Source organism: Heliconius melpomene, chromosome 21 (assembly GCF_056956725.1).
Source record: "Heliconius melpomene rosina isolate 202511_hmr_F chromosome 21, ASM5695672v1, whole genome shotgun sequence".
In the NCBI taxonomy this organism is placed as follows: domain Eukaryota; kingdom Metazoa; phylum Arthropoda; class Insecta; order Lepidoptera; family Nymphalidae; genus Heliconius; species Heliconius melpomene.
In genome coordinates this window covers 2,311,800-2,335,039 of record NC_140409.1, presented here as the reverse complement: position 1 = coordinate 2,335,039, position 23,240 = coordinate 2,311,800, and the positions used below count along the sequence as shown (strand labels likewise).

General features: G+C 35.2%; 1 protein-coding gene across 1 annotated transcript; it reads left to right on the top strand.

Moving 5' to 3' along the window:
- The first annotated feature begins 939 nt into the window (after nucleotides 1–939).
- LanB2 (laminin subunit gamma-1) lies at nucleotides 940–17,875 on the top strand. The gene is made up of 29 exons (XM_085205958.1): nucleotides 940–1,132; nucleotides 3,325–3,443; nucleotides 3,798–3,946; nucleotides 4,329–4,446; nucleotides 5,577–5,760; nucleotides 6,119–6,324; nucleotides 6,668–6,771; nucleotides 7,490–7,675; nucleotides 7,890–8,115; nucleotides 8,316–8,530; nucleotides 8,644–8,858; nucleotides 9,031–9,394; nucleotides 9,712–9,897; nucleotides 10,184–10,381; nucleotides 10,570–10,739; nucleotides 10,925–11,049; nucleotides 11,482–11,637; nucleotides 11,907–12,027; nucleotides 12,158–12,342; nucleotides 12,428–12,545; nucleotides 12,625–12,866; nucleotides 13,537–13,741; nucleotides 13,975–14,212; nucleotides 14,404–14,606; nucleotides 14,758–14,839; nucleotides 15,091–15,179; nucleotides 15,267–15,396; nucleotides 16,038–16,131; nucleotides 16,640–17,875. The coding sequence occupies exons 1-29, from the start codon at nucleotides 995–997 to the stop codon at nucleotides 16,788–16,790; spliced, it is 4,917 nt and encodes a 1,638-aa protein (XP_085062084.1). The 5' UTR covers nucleotides 940–994; the 3' UTR covers nucleotides 16,791–17,875.
- The last annotated feature ends 5,365 nt before the right edge of the window (nucleotides 17,876–23,240 follow it).

The following is a 23,240-nucleotide window of genomic DNA, read 5'->3' as shown; positions in this document are numbered from 1 at the left end:
TTTCTCTCCTAGTTTTAATTAAAGGTTGACTTGCGTCCGAGGGGGTCAGGTAAGGTATCCAAGTGATCATAAAGCCCTAGTGCGAGTGAGACAGTATATAGCAAGAGAGAGACGGAGCTATACAATGACCTAATGCACTCGGCTGCGTCAGCACTGTGGATGCACAGTAATCTGTATCACGTATACAAGAAATATTCAGAATATCTATAGGAATTTAATTTATTTATGTATAAAATGTGATATTAATATATTTTAAATTTGAATGTAACATTTTTTATTTACAACTAAAAATTATATTTTTTAAATAAAATATAATATTATTAGTTTTAAAGTGAAATTATCAGCTTAGGATTACTCTTTTTATATATTTTTCCCATGAACGACCGCACATGGTGGGTTTTGATAGAAAACAAAAGCTCAGATCTTTTCAGGTTCGTTCACAAAAAACGGTCGCTATGAGGCCATAGCGCGCTTAGAAATGTGTTCCGCCAACGCACAAAGATTATATTGTATTCGTAAACTGGTTAAAATATGTAATTTAGATTTTAGAATATATTGTTATTAAAAATAGTTTGATTGTGGTTCATATGAAAGAAATGTTTATGCATATTATGTGTAAAAAAACTCAATTAAACATTGATTAAACCCGAAAAGTGATATTCATATATATAAATATTTATTTAACTTTTGAATATAACACATTGGTCTGGGTGAGATATAAACAAGTCAGAGCTGGCTAAAAAAACCAACCCAATAAGGTTGGATTAAGCATTTTGAAGAAATTTACATATAAAGAATTACAGAGAAAAAAATCTTTATTTAACAATCCATATGAACAATATTAAACACAGCCTATCCATCTGTCCTCTAAGAGACAACACCACATGACTCAGAGCATTAAAATACTCTTTGACATAGTGTTGTGAAACGAGCGGGGCGTCAGTGCTCGGTCGACCAGAGGCGCGTCGACGCTAGCTGCACGCGCTCTCACAAAATGGCGCGACAATTTATAACCATTTATACATACTTTCTAACGTTTATATCCATTACTTTTGCACAGGATTATTATCACACACCCAGGATAGGGTCACAGAAACTTGCTTCGTGCTACAACAACGACGGACAGCCCCAAGTGAGTATTAAAAGAGCTTTTAAACTTTTTGTTTCTGTCAATTTTGACATGTCCACCGCTGTTTAATCTATGCCCGACTGGAATCAAAGCCTTTCCATTTTGAGCGATTCATCTATGATTCATTCATAATGTGTAGTTTATGTTATTATTTATTATATATATGAATATTTACCTATTTAGTATATTAATTCAATTATTTACTTTTTATTTTTTCGAAATACGTTAGTAAAAGTTTATTTTTAGCTCTATAAAGAGTATGTTAGAAGATATAGTGACTGAATTGTTATATTATACACAATATGAGCTCTAAATGTAATAAAATTAATTATTCTAAACATCTTCAAGATAAAATATTCTAAATATGTTCATTCAAAGTACATTTTTTTATGATAATAAAAAAAACGTATACGATAAGTTGGTAACGGGTCTTTTTAGACAGATTATCTAAAGGTTATCGACAAAATGTTGTAAGTCAATTGATATTGTAATGAGTTCATTTACTCTCGCAGCCTAATGTTTTGTTATCAGGGGCCAACGGAACGGGCTTATCACCACATCCGTTGTAACCAGATATAATGTAGAGTTCTAATATACTAGTTTTTTTTTTAAATTAAATTCACAGACAATTTGCACATTTTTTTGTTTATTGATTATTTAAAACTACTCTATCGTAAAATTGTCATTATAAAATGTACATAGTGAAATGCTATTGTGCCCCAGCTTAAAATTTAATTAATTAAGATTAATGACTACGTTGAACTCGCAAAAGAAAACTCCATCCTTATATTTCCACCAACAAATAGTCGTGCGGAAAGGACCGAGCGAGGAGAAAGAGTTGAAAAGAACTCGCTCAGATCTAGGGAGCGGGGCGAAGTAATTACAAAATACAAAACTCATTGTTGGTGGAAATGTAAACCTATTTTATTTAAGAGGAATCCGTTTCGCCTAAGCAATTCTCGCTCGTTTCTCTTTCACGAAGGAACCGTGCTTAAAGTATGTTGACGTTTTACGTACATTAAATCAAACTTAAGCGTACAAGGTAGTCAGTAGCCAATGTTATAGACATTATTATATATTTCGTATTATAGTATAACATAATATATTGTTTAGCTAAATATTTTTTGCCTATTTATCGTTTTGATCCAAAGTAAAAATTATACGTATTATAAAGATATACTGGGAAACAAATTTCTTAAATCGATACGTAACAATAGTAATCTTCTAAGTGGACTTAGGAGTAAGCACATAAATTATAATTGATTGTAATTTTTGATTTTATCGCATTAATAATCACAACTTTCGTCCTGACAACGGTAACAAACAAATAGAAAAAATATGTATGCGATTGTTAGTAAAATACTATGCAAACAAATTAAATTACTATTTTGACAGAAATTACTGACCAAATTCAAAATATCATTTATTTGTCCTATTTACAAATGCATTTTATAATAGACATTACGAAATATCCACAAGTATTCCCGATTTTAATGGGCGTCGTAATGGTGCAGGCGTAAGGAACTATGGCGGTGTGAACGTCCTGACTCTACTATATATAGAGTAACTATTTTGGCGGCAAAATCACCATCTGGGACGAGCAGTGAACACGTTTCCGTATTGTTTTTTTTTTTTATTTTATTTTATGTATTATATAAGGTGCAAAGGTGCATAAATTATATATTTAATATTTACTTTTATTGTGCGTACGATTAGCACTCAGGGGAACATATTTTTTTGTTTTTTCTTGCTCCGGTAACAACATAGTGCACGGCGTTAAGTTCCGCCATTTAACCCAAAATATATTTTTAATCATTTTTAACAATCAGTTTGATACTCTGTTCCCTCTGTCTACGCTGCTATATACTAGATAAACTGTGAAGTTAAAAAAAAAACTTATTATTATAAAAACATTTAAACCTATCTTAATTGTAGGTAGTATATTCTGAGTTAGATGGTAATGATTTGAATACCTGCACATAGCGGGAGAGTCAGAGGTAACCTGGGGACTTCAATATTAATATACTCCGTTCCCAATAAACAATAAAGATATTTCTGTTCCCATGGAATGGAGAAACTCCGCGTTACCAGAGTGGAGAAATGAATATATTGTAATATTTCAAAATAAATCGGATTGTGTTATTTATCACTAGGTGCTCTCTGCTTATTCATTGTAAGGTAAATATAATTTTCAGCGATGTATACCCGAGTTCGAGAACGCAGCGTTTATGGTACAAATGGAGGCGACGAACACATGCGGTGACAACGGCATGAAGATGTTTTGTATTCAAACCTCTGCCGGTACTTCGACACGGTAAATTTAAATAATTCTACTTTACTTCCCTTTTTTTTTTACTTAAGTTAAGTAAGTAGTATTTTCGTTATTATTATCAATCTTTCTGCTTCTTCCTGTAAATTGGTTTTGCCATATTTTTGGCTAGTTCTTGTTTTTTTTTTAAAAGATTTTATAAATTATACCTTCATATACATGTCTATCGATCGAAGGATCGAGTGTGGTGGCGAGAATTGGGGAAACCTATGTCCAGCAGTGGACAAAAGATGGCTGTTGATGATGATGATGATGATGATAAATGTCTTATACTGACAGTGATAAAAAGTATAAATACTATAGTGATAAAATATATATATCTTGGTAAACTTTGGTTAGATCCTGCGACTACTGTCAACCGGGTCAGTTCTCCAGCTACTACCTGACCGACCTGCACTACGAACAGGACAACCAGACGTGGTGGCAGTCTGAGACTATGCGGGAACAAGTACAATATCCACATCAAGTTAATTTGACTTTACATTTAGGTAAATTTGAATTATTCCTATTTCATTTATTCCCCAGTCGGAGGAATTATTATTTATTAATATTTTCATTTCTTCGTTCTGGCAACAAAGCATAAGCCAGGCGTTGAATTCCGCCACCCAATACGCTATGCCGCCAAAAAATCGGTAGAAAGTGGGGAACGGAGTGTCTTAACACTAGGTTCCCTCTGCCTACCCTACTATGTACGGGATATAGCAAGAAGCTGATTTTTTTAAATGCAATATTGGATTGATATTAAACTTAATAATATGTATAATTATTGATATTACTGAGGAGATATACACCTCTACATTTAATATACTCTCACAAGAATAGTATCTTGTTCTAGTATAGCCAATGGTGTAACTAAGATTATTTTCACAGGTAAAGCATATGACATAACATACGTACGAATTGTATTTTACTCGCCGAGACCACAAAGTTTCGCAATCTACAAGAAATCCAGTGAAGAATCCGACTGGGAGCCATATCAGTATTTTAGGTGAGTTGTTCAAGAAGTTCCGTTATTGTGTGGGGAGACGAGTTCTATCACTGTCAATGTCTCGAAAGTTGGGTAGAAAATTTAGAACAGAGTGTTTTATCTCTAGATTTACTCTGTTAACCCTGCTAGAAGTGATGCAGTTCAAGTATATTCTATACTAGACTGCCTCTAAATTGGAGAATATTCCAGTATAAATATTTTCGTTAACTATGTTTGACAATTGAGTGTTTTAGCACTAAGTTTTTGTATCTAACGCGGATGAAAATGTAATTATTAATGTTATATTAAAAAAAAGATCCACTAACATTATTAATTATCAGTAACCTTATATTTATTTTTAAAATATGGCGACCCACTAAAGAATTTTAGTGATAATGATATATTTATACACATACAGCATCGACTTTGTCAATTACCATTAACGAAGTTTTGTTTTTCAGAAAACACAAAGCTTTCAGCTTCAAATTCAACTTCGAATATAATACAAATCTTTAAAGATTAAATATAAATAATTAATAATATGATATTTTTATTATTTATTTATCTATTATTTATGTAATAATATATACACTTATTGATGTTATATTCACACGACTATCCCTCATATAAGTCAATACCCAGACAGCAAATAGAGTCACTAATTACTAGTCAAACAAACTAACCCTTTTTATATATATGTCTTTTAGTAATGAAATTAATGACCCATACATACAAAATAAGCTATTTTCCATAAAGATTGTATGATTTGCGCGATTGGAAATAAATATGATTTAAAAAGTAAATTATATAGTTCAAGTTTCCCCTCTCACTCGTAGGAATAAATTATTATAATTTATAATTTTGGCTTTACGCTCTATCCTGCACAGAGTAGGGAAGGCAGAGGGAACCTAGTATTAAGACGCTAGAGGAAAGAAATAAAAATATAAATTAAAAAAAAATATTTCCTTTTGTCTAATGGGGATTGAACACATAACCAGTCCATTTTGCAGTACACTTTGTGCTAAGACAACCCGGCAACAAATTTACTTTCGCCATTCAACACACAATGTCTTAAATTCTCCGTCTACGGTGTTATGTAGAAGGTGAAGTCGAAAGAAGAATCTAAATCACTTTATTTTATTTGATATCAGTGCATCATGTCGGGATACATACGGAGTGCAAGAGCAACGCGCGGCCGAACTCGGGGCAGAAACTAGAGCTCTATGTACTAGCGAATATTCTGATATTTCTCCTCTCTCCGGTGGAAATGTATTATTTTCTACACTCGAAGGAAGACCTTCTGCGTATACTTTTGATAATAGCCCGGAGTTACAGGTGGGTTTCTTTAATATATTAACACATTTTGTTATATAAAATATTTTATTAATACATTCAAATATACTAAGGTACTGACATGACTGACAAAACAGATTTTTCAATGAATAATAAATTCTTCTTTCGTTTAGTAATAAATTATAGAAAAATATATAAGAAAATATTTAGATCGTCTAAAGAGTTATATTACACGATCAATTAAGCTTACGATGTATATTTTTGTCAGCCAATAGAAAAAGCTCCATTAATTTTGTTTGTTGACAAATCCACTTAGAGACGAAGCATTCATATTGTAACTTTTGCTCCTATTTCTTCTACAATAACTTATATACTAATAATAATATTTAATAATTTCCAGGAATGGGTAACAGCAACAGACATACGAATATCTCTAGATCGCCTGAACACATTCGGAGATGAGATATTTGGTGATCTTCAAGTACTACAGTCGTATTGGTACGCCATCGCTGATGTGGCAGTCGGTGCCCGCTGCAAGTGTAACGGCCATGCCTCGGTCTGTGATACGCAGGAACTCCCTGATGGTTCCAGAGCCCGATATTGCAGGTTATATTAATATAAAATGTCATATTTTTGTTCTTAGGTTGAATTAATAGAATTGAATCAATAGTTGAATTTGTGATCGTAATTATTATCTTACCTCTATCAAAAGATAATAGTAGTTATTTTCTTCGCTTTGTATATGCCTTTGGATTCTGGTACATACTAGTTGTACCTGTAAATGGACTAAAATTTTCTTCCTACATAACATCCATAGAAAAAATTATTACAAAGAGCAAAGATATATAATTGTAGTGTCATTAAAACATATATATATATATATATATATATATATATATATATAGGTAATATATAATTCGTTTAGTTTAATTAATATTGATTCCAACAGATGTGAACACAACACCGCGGGCCGCGAGTGCGAGAAGTGCTTAGATTTCTACAACGACGCGCCGTGGGGACGCGCGTCGCCCACAAACGTGCACGAATGCAAGGGTGAGTCAAAGTGAAAGCGATTGCGATATTTTTAAATAATTTTAGTTCCTGATACACATAGTATTCGGAAGACATTACTTGAAAATCCATATTATAATTTTTAACTTAATAGGTTTTCAAATTGCATTTTCTCGATATCCGTCATGGCGAAATATTTGATTTTACACAAATTCTACCGGAGGCTTTGTACAGAGCATCGCTAAATAAAAATCATTTGTTGTTATTTATTCACAGGTTTTATATTAGATATTTAAAAATTTTACTTTAATGTAGAAGATATATAGAATAGATTGTGTGATTGTATAAGAAAGTAGGTTGTCAGGAAAATGCTAAAATTTAATAATAATGCCTGAATAAAATAAGTCTATGAACAATTATTTTCAATAATTTTTTTATTTCGTTTAATTTGGGTTTGGATGTGAATATTTAAGCTTATAATATAAAACATTAGTGGATGCTAAAAATGTTAAATGTACATATATTCGAAAATATATTTATTTTATGCCAGCGATTGCGGAATATATTTCGTTTAAATAAAATCCATAATAGGAGGTTGTTCGACGTCTGTAATTTTTGATGTGGTAAAAAAACTAATTTATTGTGTTGTTGATGTTTAATATAATTTAAATAAATTAAATTTAAATCTTTATTGAAATAAGGCTAGCGCTACGTTTAAGTAGATTTTCAAGACAATTCCATATTGTGAATTCCTTTGCAGCATGTAATTGTAACGGCTTTTCCAACAAATGCTACTTCGACAAAGACCTGTATGAGCGCACCGGTCACGGCGGACACTGTATGGACTGTGCCGAGAACAGAGACGGGGCAAACTGTGAAAGATGTAAAGAGAACTTCTTCCAAGGAACTCAAGATATCTGCATGCCTTGCAATTGTAACCCTACTGGTAAGAAAGCACATAGTTTTGAGTAACCTTGAGTTAACCAGACCACTTCCTGATATTACTACTTTGAATTTTTGTGACGAATAACGAATATCTGTGCTGCCACTTCTTTCTGTTTATTGCAATGATAATTTCTCATAAAAAATATAAAGCTACAATTTATAGGCAAAACCATAAATTTGATACTTTCATCAATGAAATGTTCACATTTGTAAAGGTTCCCGAAGTCTCCAGTGTAACGCCGAGGGGAAGTGTCAATGCAAGCCAGGAGTGACAGGTGATAAGTGCGACGTTTGCGCTCCAAACCACTACGAGTTCACGACCCAAGGCTGTAAGCCGTGCAACTGTAACGAGTTCGGATCGTATGGCAACACACCTCAGTGCGACCCTGAAACTGGAGTGTGCCTTTGTAAACAGAACGTGGAAGGTAGACAGTGTAGAGAGTGAGTATTATATCACAGATTTTGTAATAAAATAGATTATTTATTAATATATTTTTTTCGTGGTAATTCTTAATATATCAAATTGATTTATTAAACAATTTATTAAAAATATTAAAAGTATGTTGTTTATTTTTCATATGTTTGCGTTAAATACATATATATGCACATAACTAAAAATAATAACTTTAAATATTTTAAAGATGTAAACCTGGCTTCTTCAATTTGGACATCGAAAATGAGTTTGGATGTACACCATGCTTCTGCTTTGGGCATTCATCGCAATGTAGTTCAGCACCAAAGTATCAAGCTCATGAGCTTAGTGCCCATTTCATAAGGGACGCCGAAAAATGGTCTGCGGAAGATGGTGATCACAAACCTGCTCAACTAATGTTTAACGCGAATACTCAAAATATAGGTGAGTTGTATTTGTATATATTGTTGTTTTACATATTTTATTGATGATTAATATATAATTACAAATATTTCTATTGAGTAATTTATATAATAATAACTATCTAATTTTCTTAGCTGTCACATCGAAGGAGTCTGAAATAGTATATTTCGTGGCATCAAGTCAATTTTTGGGCGATCAAAGGCCTTCTTACAATCATGACTTAAAATTCACTTTACGCCTTGGAGAGAACAGGGGGTACCCATCTTCACAAGATATTGTCTTGGAGGGTGCCCGAACTTCAATATCGATGAATATTTACGGACAAAATAATCCGGAACCTTCAGATCAAGTACGTATAAAAATAGTAAATTAGCAAGCGATAGATAGATATGAAAAATGCGAAGAAATTACAGCAGCGAAATTAATAATGCGATTGTATTTATTTATTTTTGTTTGCCACTAAGGAAGTGGTGGTTTTTATTTTATATTCTTTACGTTCTTATAACTTCTACTGATTTCAGGCTCAAGAATATAAATTTAGACTTCACGAAGATCCAAGATACGGGTGGACACCGACTTTATCCAATTTTGAATTCATGTCAATTCTTCAGAACTTAACTGCTATCAAAATTAGAGGAACTTACAACAAAAATGGTCAAGCATATTTAATGAATTTCAAATTAGATACCGCTAAGATTGGAAGAGAAAAGGGATCCGCTCCTGCCAACTGGGTAGAGAAATGTTCTTGTCCAAAGGCGTATGTTGGAGATTACTGCGAGGAGTGTGCTCCTGGCTTCAAACACGAGCCTGCCAATGGAGGGCCGTACTCCGCTTGCATACCTTGTGATTGCAATGGACACGCTCATATTTGCGATACTGCAACAGGTAATTAATTAATATTTCTTCATAAATTTGAACGTAAATCTAGTAACACGTTGACTTATATATGTAATAAAATGAAAGAATAATCAAGTTATAAATATAAAAAAATTTAGACGTAAATATTTTTTGTTTTACTTAATACAGATATTTTGATAAACACGCAAAACTATTTTAGTATCATTCTTAATACTATCTATTACTCTTTGATCTACTATGGATTGTCTAGTTGCATTTGTTTTTTAAAATTTTTATTATAAAAATCACTTTAATTAAAAAATATACCTTCCAATAAATAACATAACTAATACAATATTTTTTAGGTTTTTGTATCTGCAAGCACAATACGACAGGAAGCAATTGTGAATTGTGCGCAAAGGGTTTCTATGGTAACGCGATAGCGGGGACGCCAGACGATTGTAAACCCTGCCCCTGCCCTAAAGACAGTGGGTGTATTCAGTTGATGGATCAAAGCATCGTTTGTACCGACTGTCCGGTTGGGTACGCTGGTTAGTCACCTTCTATGTTTGTGTTTAACGTAAATACTGTTACTTTTTTATGTGTTCATTGATTCTTCGCACATCTTGAGTTATTTTAAATGAAAAACTATTTTTAAAATATTTTGACAGCATAGAGACGTTAACTGTAGACACTATTGATAAATAGTTGATTTAAATTATATTATTTCGTGCTTAGCATATATAAATCGATAGAAAGTATAGAACTCTTCAGAAACCAAAAAAAAATTAGAACGATAAAAGAAAGTAACGTAAATAATTTACATTTTGTTCCCAGGACCTCGTTGCGAAGTTTGCGCGGATGGTCATTTTGGTGATCCGACCGGTCAGTTCGGTCCTCCCAAAGAGTGTGAGGAGTGTCAGTGCAACGGTAACGTCGACCCCAATGCTGTGGGCAACTGTAATAGAACCACTGGGGAATGTTTGAAATGTATCTACAATACGGATGGTGACCATTGTGACAAATGTTTAAGTGGTTAGTATGTCTTATATGTATATTTTAATGGCGTAAAGCTTTCGCTACTGTAGACCGTACCGTAGACACGTAGACTATAAAAACGTGTGAAACACGGAAAATATAATGATGGTATCACTAATTTATAATTTTTTTCTGCTTTTTAGGTCATAATTACACTAATACTTAACTCTATTTTTATTTTAAAGGATTCTTTGGCGATGCTCTTGATCAGAAAAAGAAGGGTGATTGTGAACAGTGTCAGTGTCATGAAGCGGGTACATTGGAGAGTGCTGAAGGTCCCCCACAGTGCGATGGTCTCACTGGTTTCTGTTCCTGTCGTCCACATGTTATCGGAAAGAATTGTGATAAATGCGAGGTGAATTAACTTGACAAATTATCAAAACATAACTAATTGTCAAATTTAAATTCTTACTTTCACATGAACGATATTATTTCAATTTATTAATAATAATTGAAAAAGTAAAAATATTAATTAATGTAAACATGTACATGTATACAAAATCATTAAAATAAATATGTAATAACTTTTTTCTCATTTAGGAAGGTTATTACGACATAAGTTCTGGGGAAGGTTGTAAGTCTTGTAATTGTAACTCGGAAGGATCTTTCAATGCCACCTGTCATCCAGTTTCCGGACAGTGCTACTGTAAACCTGGAATAGATGGGTAAGGATATATTATCTTTTTATAGAAAACTACACAAATCAGATAGATAGGCAGACGGAGCCTAGTGTTAAGACACTCCTCTTACCACTTTTCGCCGACCTATAGAGGCATTGCATTCAGTGGCGGAACTCATTGCCACGCTTTGCCTCGACACCAGAGCGAAAAAATTGAAATATTAAATATTTCATTCCCTTGAGTGGGAATCGAAACCACAACCTGCTGCGTTTACTGTCACACTCATGTGCCCCTGCGCCACTGGCTTCACCAACCACCATTATTTTTGGAAATAAATATCAAAATATAGGATGATATTACGATAGGATCAAATAGAGAATATCAGGATGATCAGAGACCACGTGGCGGGGCCCACGGGTTTCGTCTGATACAATTCTTTGTTCCTGTATTCTGATAAATATATATTTATATATATAGTGTACACTGTGACCGTTGCCGTGCTTATCACTATGGCTTCTCACCGGAAGGATGTCACGACTGCGATTGTGACGAATGGGGCTCCACTAACTACCAGTGTGACATGATAGGACAATGCTCCTGTCAGGAAAATGTTGAAGGACGACGATGCGATAGGTAAAATACAATAAAATTAAATAATAACTCTTTATATATAAGTCTGTATAATGAAAGTGATAAAATAAATAAAAAAAAACAATTTGTGAAATATTATTAATTATTTTAATAGGCTTTTCTTGACAAGTCGACCAAACGCATTAATCGTAAAAATCATTTTTGTGAAGTTTCTGAGATTTTGATTGATAATTTAATTATTTTTTTAAATAGAGGCATAATATATGAATATTATAATAAATATACAAAATTTACGTTGTTATTTTAAAAAGGTGTATGGAGAACAAAAAGCGACGCGCTGATGGACAAGGCTGTGAAGATTGTCCGCCTTGTTACAACTTGGTGCAAGATGCAGTGAATCAGCACAGAAAGGAGCTTAAGGAACTAGATGATGTAAATATTAGAATAGTAAAATGTTTTTTAAATGTTTTTTAACCTTTGTTTAGTAAAATATAAGTATAGATTATTTTAGTTACTGCTATATTATAAGTAGTCCTTATTAGAATATTTTTCTTTTGTACAGATCTTGTCCAAAATCTCCAAAGCTCCGACAGTCGTGGATAATGCGGATTTCAATAACGAACTACAACGAGTGAGAGCTGAAATTGACAGGTTAATGGAAGAAGCAAAGGCTGAACTAGGAAACGGTCCGGGTTCGAGCATTACTAACAATTTAGCTGAACTTGCTGATAGATTAGCCGACGTCAGGTAAGATTTGTTATTGTACATACTTTTAATTTAGTATGAAAATAAAATGAATAGATAGAGTACTATTATTTTTGGTTATTTGCAGGAATATGCTGTTTAAGATAGAAGATGAAAGTTATGAAGGAAATGAGTCGGTCGAAAGAAGTAAAGGCAATGTTTCGAAAGCAGAAGACACCATAGAGGCTGCACAGAAAGAAATTAATGTGAGATATGTTTTGTTCATATCATAATATATGGTAAATTTATTAAGTTTAAATATTTATATGTTTTTTTTGCTTTAAGAGTGCTTTAGAATATCTTGATGGAGAAGGAGCTGCTGCGTTAGCGAAGGCTCGGAATAGATCTGATCAATTTGGAAAACAATCCGTGGATATGTCAGCATTAGCCAAAGAGTCTCGTTTGTTAGCAGAAAAATTGGAGAATGATGCCAAGAATATCAGGGACATTGCTGAGAAAGCATTTAATACTTCATTAGCTGCAAATACTATAGCCAAAGATGGAATAACAAAACAAGCTAATATAAGGTAACAAGATTTTATACATAACGAAAATAATATACAATAATTAATAATTCTGTCCAGAAATATTTATTATTAGTTACATTTGCGTTAATCTGATTATATTTGCCTCCTACGAGTACTCTCATGACAGTAGTATTAATATTACAGTATCGGATTGGCTTTTGTTTGTAATAGTAATAGTTTCATGTTTACAGTTATCAAATATAAAATAGCTTGTGTAATTTTATACTCTTCTATAGTATTAAGCTCAATTACTTTCCTTTGCCTTTGTTTTATACTTTTAATTTTCAAAATACTTTTTAAAAATGTATAAATATTATATCTATAATTTATATGTATATATATATATGTTGTTTATTGTTTATTATTATATTTATGTATATAAATTAAATATATATATTAAATAAATATATTAATTAAATATAAATATATATAATTAAATTTAATGCACCACCCACCATTCTTTTTTATACAACTCCAACGACCAAAGGTTGCCTGGAAGAGATCGCTTTAAACGATAAGGCCGCCTTATTGTACATGTTTTTTCTACTTAAGTTTTTTGTATATAATTTGTGTAAATTTTTATTTGCAATAAAGTATATTGTATTGTATTGCATTATATTGTACTTTCCTACCGTTCTTGTAAATAAGATAATTATCTGATATTTTTCAGCAACGAAGTCCAAATTTTAGCAAATGAGTTGAATGCAGCATCAGGCAAATTGAGCAGTATGGCTGAACTTGCAGAACAAGCATTAAAGAGAGCTAAAATCGTATACGATGAAGCCTTGGGACTATACGCTGAAGTTAATACAACATTACTACCTGATATCAAACTGAGCAAGTTACGCCAGGATGCAATAGATATGAATAGAACTGTGAGTGTATTTTATATCTAAATACATATTTATGTAATAAAATGAACACATGTTTCTTGAATAAGAAATAAATATCATATTATTATTCATTGTCTTCTTCTTGGTAAGAGTCTTAAATTTTCACTTTTATATTCAAAAATATATATCAAAATTTCGTTTGTAGAGAATAAAATTTAATTTTCATATAATTCAAACTAAATGCTAATACAATTTTTTTTATTCAAAATGCAAAGGTTGATGAAAAATCAGCTGAATTAGAACAATTAATAAGCGTCACGGAAGACACACTCCAGTCTTTGGATGAAGAAATTCGTCGTGGTAAAGATCTTATTGAGCAAGGACATGACAGACAAGACGAATTATATGATCTTTTAGCTAAACTCGACCAATTAAGAGCACAGGCACAAAATGACGTGGAACTAACAAAAGCAACTTTGAAAGATGCTAATGAAATTTATGTTACTCTCAAAGGTAAGTTCTATTATTTTAATTTAGATAGCAGCTTTTCATAGGTCGTAATTTACTTAAAAAGTAAGATTACTGTAGTCAATATCAATGAGTTAATATGTTTTTGGTGCAATTTAATCTTAAAACCATATGTTTAATCGTCAAATTTGTTGTTATTTCTTTATAAATAACATTTAATTTAAATGTGTTTACAGAATTTAGTGATCAAGTGACTCAATCACGTGAAATGGCGAAGCAAGCGGCGTTAGATGTGCCTGGAGTCCAAGAAAAAGTGGCAGCAGCTGATGAGCGAATCACCAGCATATCTGAAGAGCTCACTACTGCCAGCGATAAAGCCAAGGAAGCTAGGGACTTGGCTCAACAGGCTCAGAAGGAGTATGCGGATAAAGCTTCTGAGGTAATGTTATGTTATTTTTCTATAATGTACATATATTCTCAAATAATTATTAATTCAAATTATATTTTTTTATATTTTACTCAATAGTGGATTAATCATAATATTTTTTTCATTTGAAAGAAATATGAAATGCTATTATTATTGCTTATAGGCAGCACATGAGATACGGAAAGAAGCAGCAAAATCTAGAGCTGATGCGAGAAACCTTCGAGATGAGGCAGACAAACTCTCCAGTAAGTAATAAATACAAAAATAAAAAAAAATACTTAAAAGACAGGGATAGAGTATCCTTGTCCCTACCCATCGGTGTCGCCGTAAAGGCCAATAGGGCTAACAGCATTTACCTTGTGTTCGAAAAATAAATAAGAATGGAGTGACTTTAAGCTTCGCTATCTCTATCTGGTCTGTTCAATATTATTTCAGATGTGTGGTGATCAAATATTGTAATTTTCATGAGTTTATTGATCATTTCCAATATTTATAGCTCGTGTACAGGGAACTGCGAAACAAATCAAGGACTTAGAGAAGCAAGCCGAGGAAAACATGCAGCTCACTAAAGATGCTAAAATGAAGGTAAAATATTGATACAAACTGAAGCAATAAAAACATAACTTTTTCAAGTTTAATTGATTTAATTATAAATACTATTTGTTTACACAGGTTGGCCAAGCTAACACAGATGCTCGTGAAGCAGAAAAACAAGTTTCTAAGGGCTTGGATGATTTGAAAGTTATTATGGACGAGTTGCAAAACTTGCCCACTTTGGATGACGCCGCACTTGACAGGCTGCGTAAGTAATCATAAAATATTATGTCAAAAATCACATAATAATCTTAATCTATATATATAAAATCGAAAGGTCACTCACTCATCACGAAATCTCAGAAACTACAAGTGCTAGGAATCTCCAATTTTGCATAGGAGTCACTTATAGGACGTAGGTGTTCGCTAAGACGGGAATTTGCAATATTCGACTTCTAAGGGGTTGTTTTTGGGGTCGAAATTTTGTATGAAACTTCGTTACTACAAATGCTAGGAGTCTCAAATTTTGCATAGACGTCACTAGGACGTAGTCATGGAGACAGAAATTAATAATAACATTTTTATTAATTACTATAAAAAATAACATTTTCCTTTATATGCAATATCATGTGTTTACATTATTTCTACCTCGATGTGCATTCTCGACCGCATTTATCATGGGGAGTATTCTGGGGAACTGTTTGACTTGTTCACTGTCGCCGAATTCTCAAAAAGCGCGTCCATTTCCACGTCAACCGCCGGCGACGCACCTGTAGCTCTTCTGATTTTGCATGGGGTCATGGATGGGTCGCGGTGATAACTTACCATCAGGTGACCCGTACGCACGTTTGTCATCTCTTTTTCCATAAAAAAAGTATTTTGTATATTAAATGTTTAATTTCTTTACAGAAAATAGTTTGGACGCTGCCGAGAGTGCACTCAAACAAGTGGATCTAGATGGCAAGATCAAATCATTAACAGAAGCTAAGAATAACCACCAGAGGTAATATATTTTTCGTATTTCTTGAATGTTTATTTGTCTCTTTGTTTCATTATCAATATCTATAAATGGAGACCGCGACTACGCCACGCGCTTGTTAATATAAACGGAATAGTTGTCCGTTCAGTGCCGATCAGAGATTGAAAAATTTTCATTAACTCGCTCCTAAAGTTCAATGGATGGTGAATGGAAGTCTAGTTTCTTTTTCGTGAATCAGCAAAACTTTCCGAATATGGTTTGTGATGAAATCACGTTACTCATTCCGAGTTCAGATTAAGAAGAACATCTAAAATAATCATCTTCACTAGTTGTCGAGCAAAGACACCTGATTCCTAAATTTATTTCAAAAGAGGTTACCATAAAGAGGTTAACTTCACTTTTCAGTAAAATAATATATCATGAAATTATAAAAATTAAAAAATTAGAGATCATGAGATTCCAATAGTAATACACTTTTAATTGTTTCTGGTTTCTTTGTTTTTAATATTATAATGAACGTTTTTTCTAACAGGTGGATAAAACAATACCAAGACGAGCACGACCATCTACGCAGCGAAGTTGACAATATAAAGAGTATTCTGGACCAGCTTCCAGTTGGTTGTTTCAAAAGAGTGGTATTAGAACCCACTGAGGGCCCAAGCAGGCCCGCGACATTTAGATAGATAGTCGATTTAGAAAAAAAATGCTTGAAAATAAGTTAACTCCTTGTATAAAATTATTAAATTCTTATAAATTCAATTAATATGTTTGGACGTTTAGAATAAAACCAATAATGGAGTTTCTGTGCCTTTCATAAACGTATGTTGTAATATTCCTAAATATATTTCATTATGTAAAATTCAAATTGTGTAAAATTAGAGAATGAGTTTTGAGTAGGCAAAAACATATATTTTTAAAAATAAACATTATGTTCGCGTGTTCATTTAAAATGAAAAGGTTTTGGTACATCACTATTTTGTCAACTTAAGCGTAGGGAAAGTCTTATTTACATCTGTACTTATAAACTGCATTTATTATCTGCATTTTGAACTTAATATGAAGATATAGTACGTCGTTTACACGCTTGTCAAAGATCAGCAACAGCAGCAGCTCAGTAGCAGCAGCTCAAGCTCCAACTGTTCACAAACGCTTCATTGCCATTTACACGCTTGTGAGTGAGTAAGTTAAGAGTGGATCACGGAATTACTTCAACTTTAGCGTTAGACTTGACCTTTTTTATATTATAAAAAAACAAAGTAAGATAAATTCGGCAGAGAATCAATCAATATCATTTTAACAATATTAAAGAAATGTAAAAGAAGTGATAGAAGTGATACATACATATTACTTATGTTAACTTTATTACTTGGCTTATATTATAATAAAGTAGTAAGTAGCGTGATTCTCTACTTATTTGTACGAACAAGAATGTTAACGACGTACTACTTGTTTTGTGTCATTGACTGCATGTTCTTGAGTGTTAGTCGATATTTTATCGTGCCATATCCCATTGGTACATTTGTAAATATTTAAGATAGTAAAATTAAGTATTATAATAAGATCCATAGATTAAGACAGATAATTAATAAATAATTGTTTCAAAATTATTCCTACACGTATTTCGCCAAAGAAGATGAATGACAAGAGGTGTACTTTAAAATTTTAAATTTAAAACTATTTTACTCTCATTTGAAGGAGATAAAAATTTATGAGCTAATATTAGAAGTAAATGTAGCTTATTTATTTGTAATAAAAAGTAACGAAATAATTTGGTTTTTTATTTCTGAAAAATTTTAATATTTTATATGCCTACACTTGCAAGGATTATTCGGCTCCTAATAGGTAAAACGACCGAGCTTTTAAGCTAATTTTATCGTCCTCGCGCAAATTTTTATAATAGAGCTCTCTTTGAATTATTATTGTTGTCATTGGTACATAAACATTTTGTGATTTATATTATTTTCAAACCACACTTCTCTTAAGTTGTGAAGCATTGCACATAAAATAATTCAGCAAATTAATTTTGTAATTTACGCTTTAAAATATCTTAAATTTATTAATTTGGTAGTAAAAAAAATTCAAACAATAATTTAATTTTTTGTAAGTAACTTGTACGAATTTGTAAATTTAAAGTTTAAAACTACGAATTTGTGGTTTGAAACGGCGAAATTGTTGTGTAAATTGATTTATTTAAATTAATGTTGTGTAAGTTAATGTCAATTTGATGTGTGAAAAGACGAATTTCGAGTGAAAAATCTATATGTAATTTAACATCAGAACAAACTACTGCAGTATACGTAGTGATCAAAATGATCGCTTGTTTATCTATATGATAAACCTTTTTCAGGGTTGTACCACGCGGGAAATCATGCTGTATCGCAATACTGGGGCAATAACATTGTACTTTCAATGTAAAAATAGTAGTGTGTTGTCTGACCCTAAGCGATAGCTGCGTTACGTGTGTGCGTAGCGTTCTGGGGTGTGAATCCTTAGGAACCGGGCGGCTATACTTTTTCTTTATAAAGGATTTTTTTTTAATTTTATGTTTCTACAAAGGTTACTCCTGGTGCTATGATTTGTCTTACAAGACTTGGGTAACTGAAGTATAGGTTTATCTCGTTTCAGAGGGTGTCCAGACTAATATCTGTCCGATATTGGTTTGTGGGCATACGGGTACGCGACCCCGGATCCTCGAGCCGCCACTCTTATATCCTCATCCAGTCCGTAAGAATGGTGTCCCCCCCCCTCTCCTCCTTCCTTAGCTCCCTCCTTCCTTTTCCTATCCTACCCTTCTATTTTCCTCTCCCTTCGGTTTTCCCCACAAAGGGGTTTGGAGGTCAGACGGCAGTCGCTCCACGAAAACCGCAAACCGCCAGTACATGAAACGGACTAAGAAAAGACTGGGTACGGCTAGGGCGTCGCCGCAAAACGACGCGCAGGCACATCGCCCTACACCTGCGACAAGTGGGCAAGGGCTACCGTGTCAAGTACGGGCACGGTTAAAGACGCAAATACCCAGACGAAAACTCCGCTTTGCAACGTGGAATATTGGCTCTCTAACCGGACGATGCAGGGAACTCGCAGATGTACTCATGCGACGTCGGGTCCAGTGTGCTTTCCTCCAGGAAACTCGCTGGAAGGGCAATAAGTCCCGTAACATCGGACCGGCATCGGGTTACCGGCTTATATACACGGTCACCTTCGGGTAGAAACGGTGTAGCGGTAGTGCTTTCTGAAGAGCTTCAGAATGGGCTCCTTGAAGTTGACCGTCGCTCCGACCGCTTCATGCGAGTGAGGGTACTGATTGAGGGCGTTATCACAAACTTAATCAGTGCCTATGCTCCCCAGGCGGGATGTAGCGCGGCCGAAAAGGAGACATTCTGGGAGCAGTATGAAGGGGTGCTACTTGCTGTGCCGTGTACCGAAGTGGTCTTAGTTGGGGGGGACTTGAACGGGCACGTCGGTAGGGCTGCTGAGCCGTATGAACGTGTTCACGGGGGTTTTGGGCACGGTCTTCGCAATGCAGAGGGAGAAAACATTCTGAGAACCTGTATTGCGTCTGATCTGGCCGTCGTGAATACGTTCTCTTAAAAGAATTCTCAGCACCTTATCACGTATAAGAGCGGGTCCCACTCAACTCAAATAGACTACTTATTGACCAGACGGTGTCATATGGGCAGGGTAACTAACTGTAAGGTCATTCCAGGCGAAAGCCTAACGGCCCAACATCGTCTTCTTGTCATGGACTTTAACGTCACTCCGAAGAAGAAAGTAGCCGAGAAACGTAGGCCTCGGATCAAGTGGTGGTTGCTGAATGGACCGATGCAGACCGACTTCCTGGCAGAGGTGAAAAGTCACGATATTTCGACGAACACCGAGACTGCTCAGGATGCTTGGGATCGGGCTCAGTCGGCAATCATTGCGGCGGGCAGGCGAGTTCTTGGCCTTTCTAGGGGATGATGTGTCATCGACAAGAAGACATGGTGGTGGAATGACGAGGTGCAGGAGGTGACTCGTGAAAAGAAGGCTGCCTTTAAGAAGTGGCAGGAATCCAACTCTCCTGAAGACAGACTGGAGTACACAGTAGCTAAACGTGCCTGTAAAAGATCTGTAGCCAGAGCCCGCAGTGAAAATTTGTCACCATTGTATGATAAACTTGAAACTGTGGAGGGGCAGAAGCTCATTTACAAACTGGCACGTTCCCGGGATAAAGTGACGAAAGATATCGCAAAATGTCTTTGCGTCAAAGATTCCCAGGGCACGCTGCTCTGTAGTCATGCCTCTGTGAAGGAGAGGTGGAGAAGCTACTTCCAGGAGTTGCTGAATACTCAGCACCCATGCAGTCTTCATCACGACCCACCGCCTAACCTCGGACTTATTGCCCCAATAACCCTTGACGAAACACGTAATTGCCTTCGACGCATGAAGAACGGAAAAGCGGTGGGACCTGACGACATTCCGATCGAAGCGTGGAAATCGTTGGGCTCTCTTGGTGTGCTCATGCTTACTGACCTTTTTAACCATATCTTGAACACTGGTAAGATGCCGCATCAGTGGCGGCTTAGCTTCATTACCCCTATTTACAAAGGAAGGGGCAGTGTTCAAGATTGTGGTAGTTATAGGGGCATTAAGCTTATGAGTCATACCATGAAGCTCTTCGAGCGCATGATCGACTTCAGGCTCCGCCGAGAGTGTACTGTCTCTGAGTCTAAATATGGATTTCAGCCAGGATCGGGCACCATGGACGCCATTTTCGCCCTCAGAACTTTGATGGAGGCATACAGGGAAAAAAGGGGAGCTCTGCATGTGGCCTTTTTAGATCTGCAGAAGGCCTTTGACTGTGTGCCTCGTCAGTGTATCTGGTGGGCATTGCGATCCAAAGGGATCCCTGAGGCCTATATTGAGATTATCAGAGACATGTACCACGATTCCGCTTCTATGGTTAGGACTGCTGTTGGCGACACTAGAACCTTCCCGATTACGGTGGGGGTTCACCAGGGCTCGGCTCTTAGTCCGTTCTTATTCAATGTAGTGCTCGATACTGTCTCGGCTCACATCCAGGACCAGCCTCCATGGCTGATGATGTATGCCGACGACATAGCACTCATTGCCGAGAACCGACTGACACTTGAGCGTAAAGTGAACCTCTGGAAGGGTACGCTTGAGAACGGTGGTCTTAAACTAAATGTGCCGAAGACAGAGTACATGGCCTGCGGGAGCCGGGACTCGAGCACCATCCTTATAGGTCCTGAGCCAGCCGTTAAGTCGGAGAAGTTCAGGTACCTTGGATCCGTTATGCACGAGTCTGGAGGCATCAACCACGATGTCCATGGCCGGATAAGCGCTGCCTGGGCAAAATGGCGGGAGGTCACTGGTGTGGTCTGCGACCGCAGAATACCGCCCAAGCTCAAGGGGCTGATATACAAGAGCATCGTCCGACCGGTTCTTTTATATGGCAGCGAATGTTGGCCAGCACTATCTCGGCACACTCAGGAGCTTCACGTCACGGAAATGAAGATGCTGAGGTGGATGTGCGGCGTAACGCGGTCTGACCGCATACGCAACACATTCATTCGAGGTAGTCTTGGGGTCCGTGACGTAGGGGATAAGCTCCAAGAGAGTCGTTTGAGATGGTTTGGCCACGTTACGCGCCGGCCTAAGAACTATGTCAGACGCAAGTGCCTTGCTATACCAGTCCCTGGAGTGCGACCTCCCGGGCGCCCAAGGAAGCGCTGGTTGGATGTCGTGATGCAGGACATGAGAGCCAATGGTCTAACCACCGAGGATGCAAAAGATCGTGCAAAGTGGAGTAGGTTGTGTAGGAAGGCAGACCCTGGCAATTAGCCGGGATTAATGCCAGGAGGAAGAAGAAGAAGGTTTATCCCGCTAATGAAAATTAAAATTTTTGTAACTTAGATGAATTTCAGGTGTAAAATTCGCTAATTCGAAGTTAAAAGATGAATTGAAAGTGTAAAATTATTTATAAATGTATTTAAAGTATATATTAATTATTTATGTATTATAAAAGTGTATTATTATTAGGATCTGGTCATATGCGATGCTGAACGCCTTTTCTGAATAATAAGAAAAGTCTTTCGAGCGATCGTTCAATATTCTTGGTGTTTCAGTCTGTCACATCTCTATCTATTTCGAGCATTCTATTATTATATTAATTATCGACTCGGATACTTTTTGATCTCGGTGAGTCCTATCAACGTCTGGACGTGTAACGGTGCAAAAACCTTCCTCGATACTCAAAATGCTAGTTCAACTTGGGAGATATTTCCGCGTGACTGTTCCTCCTTAGGATGCTTCAAATATATGTCACTTTGACCTATAACTGGGGAATTTTATCATAATTCTAAGCAGAATCCCTAGGAGATGCTGATTTAGCCAGTTCGTCGGCACGTTCGTTTCTAACAATACTCATGTATGCCCTGAACTGTTAGTACAGTCTGATTTCTCTACTCTATGCTTTGAACCTTTTAAAATTATCCCTAATGCCCTCACCGAATTTTAATTTATAATCCATATATATTATAAAAAAAACATATTTAAGAACCAAATAAAATTGCTTACACTAAAATATTGTCTATTCAAATAAATCTTTACAATCTTCATCTTTATAGCAAAAATGAACAAATCAAAATAATTAAATAAATCATAATAAGTATCCCACAGCGACACGGCGTCCAAATGGCCACCCTACTCGGCTTTGCAAGCGCTACAACTCCCGCGAGAAGAACAATTTATGGCGAGCATTCTACTGAATTTTCTTTTGTTTTTTCAAAAGTAACGTTTGTTTTTTTACATATCTCTCGCGGAGCTATATTACGAGTATTTACATATGTAGGAGTCTCTTATATATTTTATACGCCACGGCGTCATGGGGACCCTTCTCTATGGAATTTTCCCTTAGCCAATACCTATTTTATTCACTTTATCTGTATTGATGGGATGTGTTTTAAAATTGATTTAAATTTTTTGAACGGTAGGCTAAGGACCTACTAATATTATATCTATTACTTTCAACTTATTTGAGAAACATTCTATTAACAGTTTCTTGATCATTTGTTCATTGCCATAATTTGTTTAATAAGATTTGTATTGCTATTATTTTTCAATGTACTATT

What these genes read in the sequence shown, in the direction of transcription:
- LanB2 (XM_085205958.1), top strand. Translation starts at nt 995, where the DNA reads ATGGCGCGACAATTTATAACCATTTATACATACTTTCTAACGTTTATA. An exon ending in AAACGTGCACGAATGCAAGG is followed by an intron (nt 6,772 to 7,489) that starts GTGAGTCAAAGT and finishes ATTCCTTTGCAG; the next exon opens with CATGTAATTGTAACGGCTTT. An exon ending in AATTTATGTTACTCTCAAAG is followed by an intron (nt 14,213 to 14,403) that starts GTAAGTTCTATT and finishes ATGTGTTTACAG; the next exon opens with AATTTAGTGATCAAGTGACT.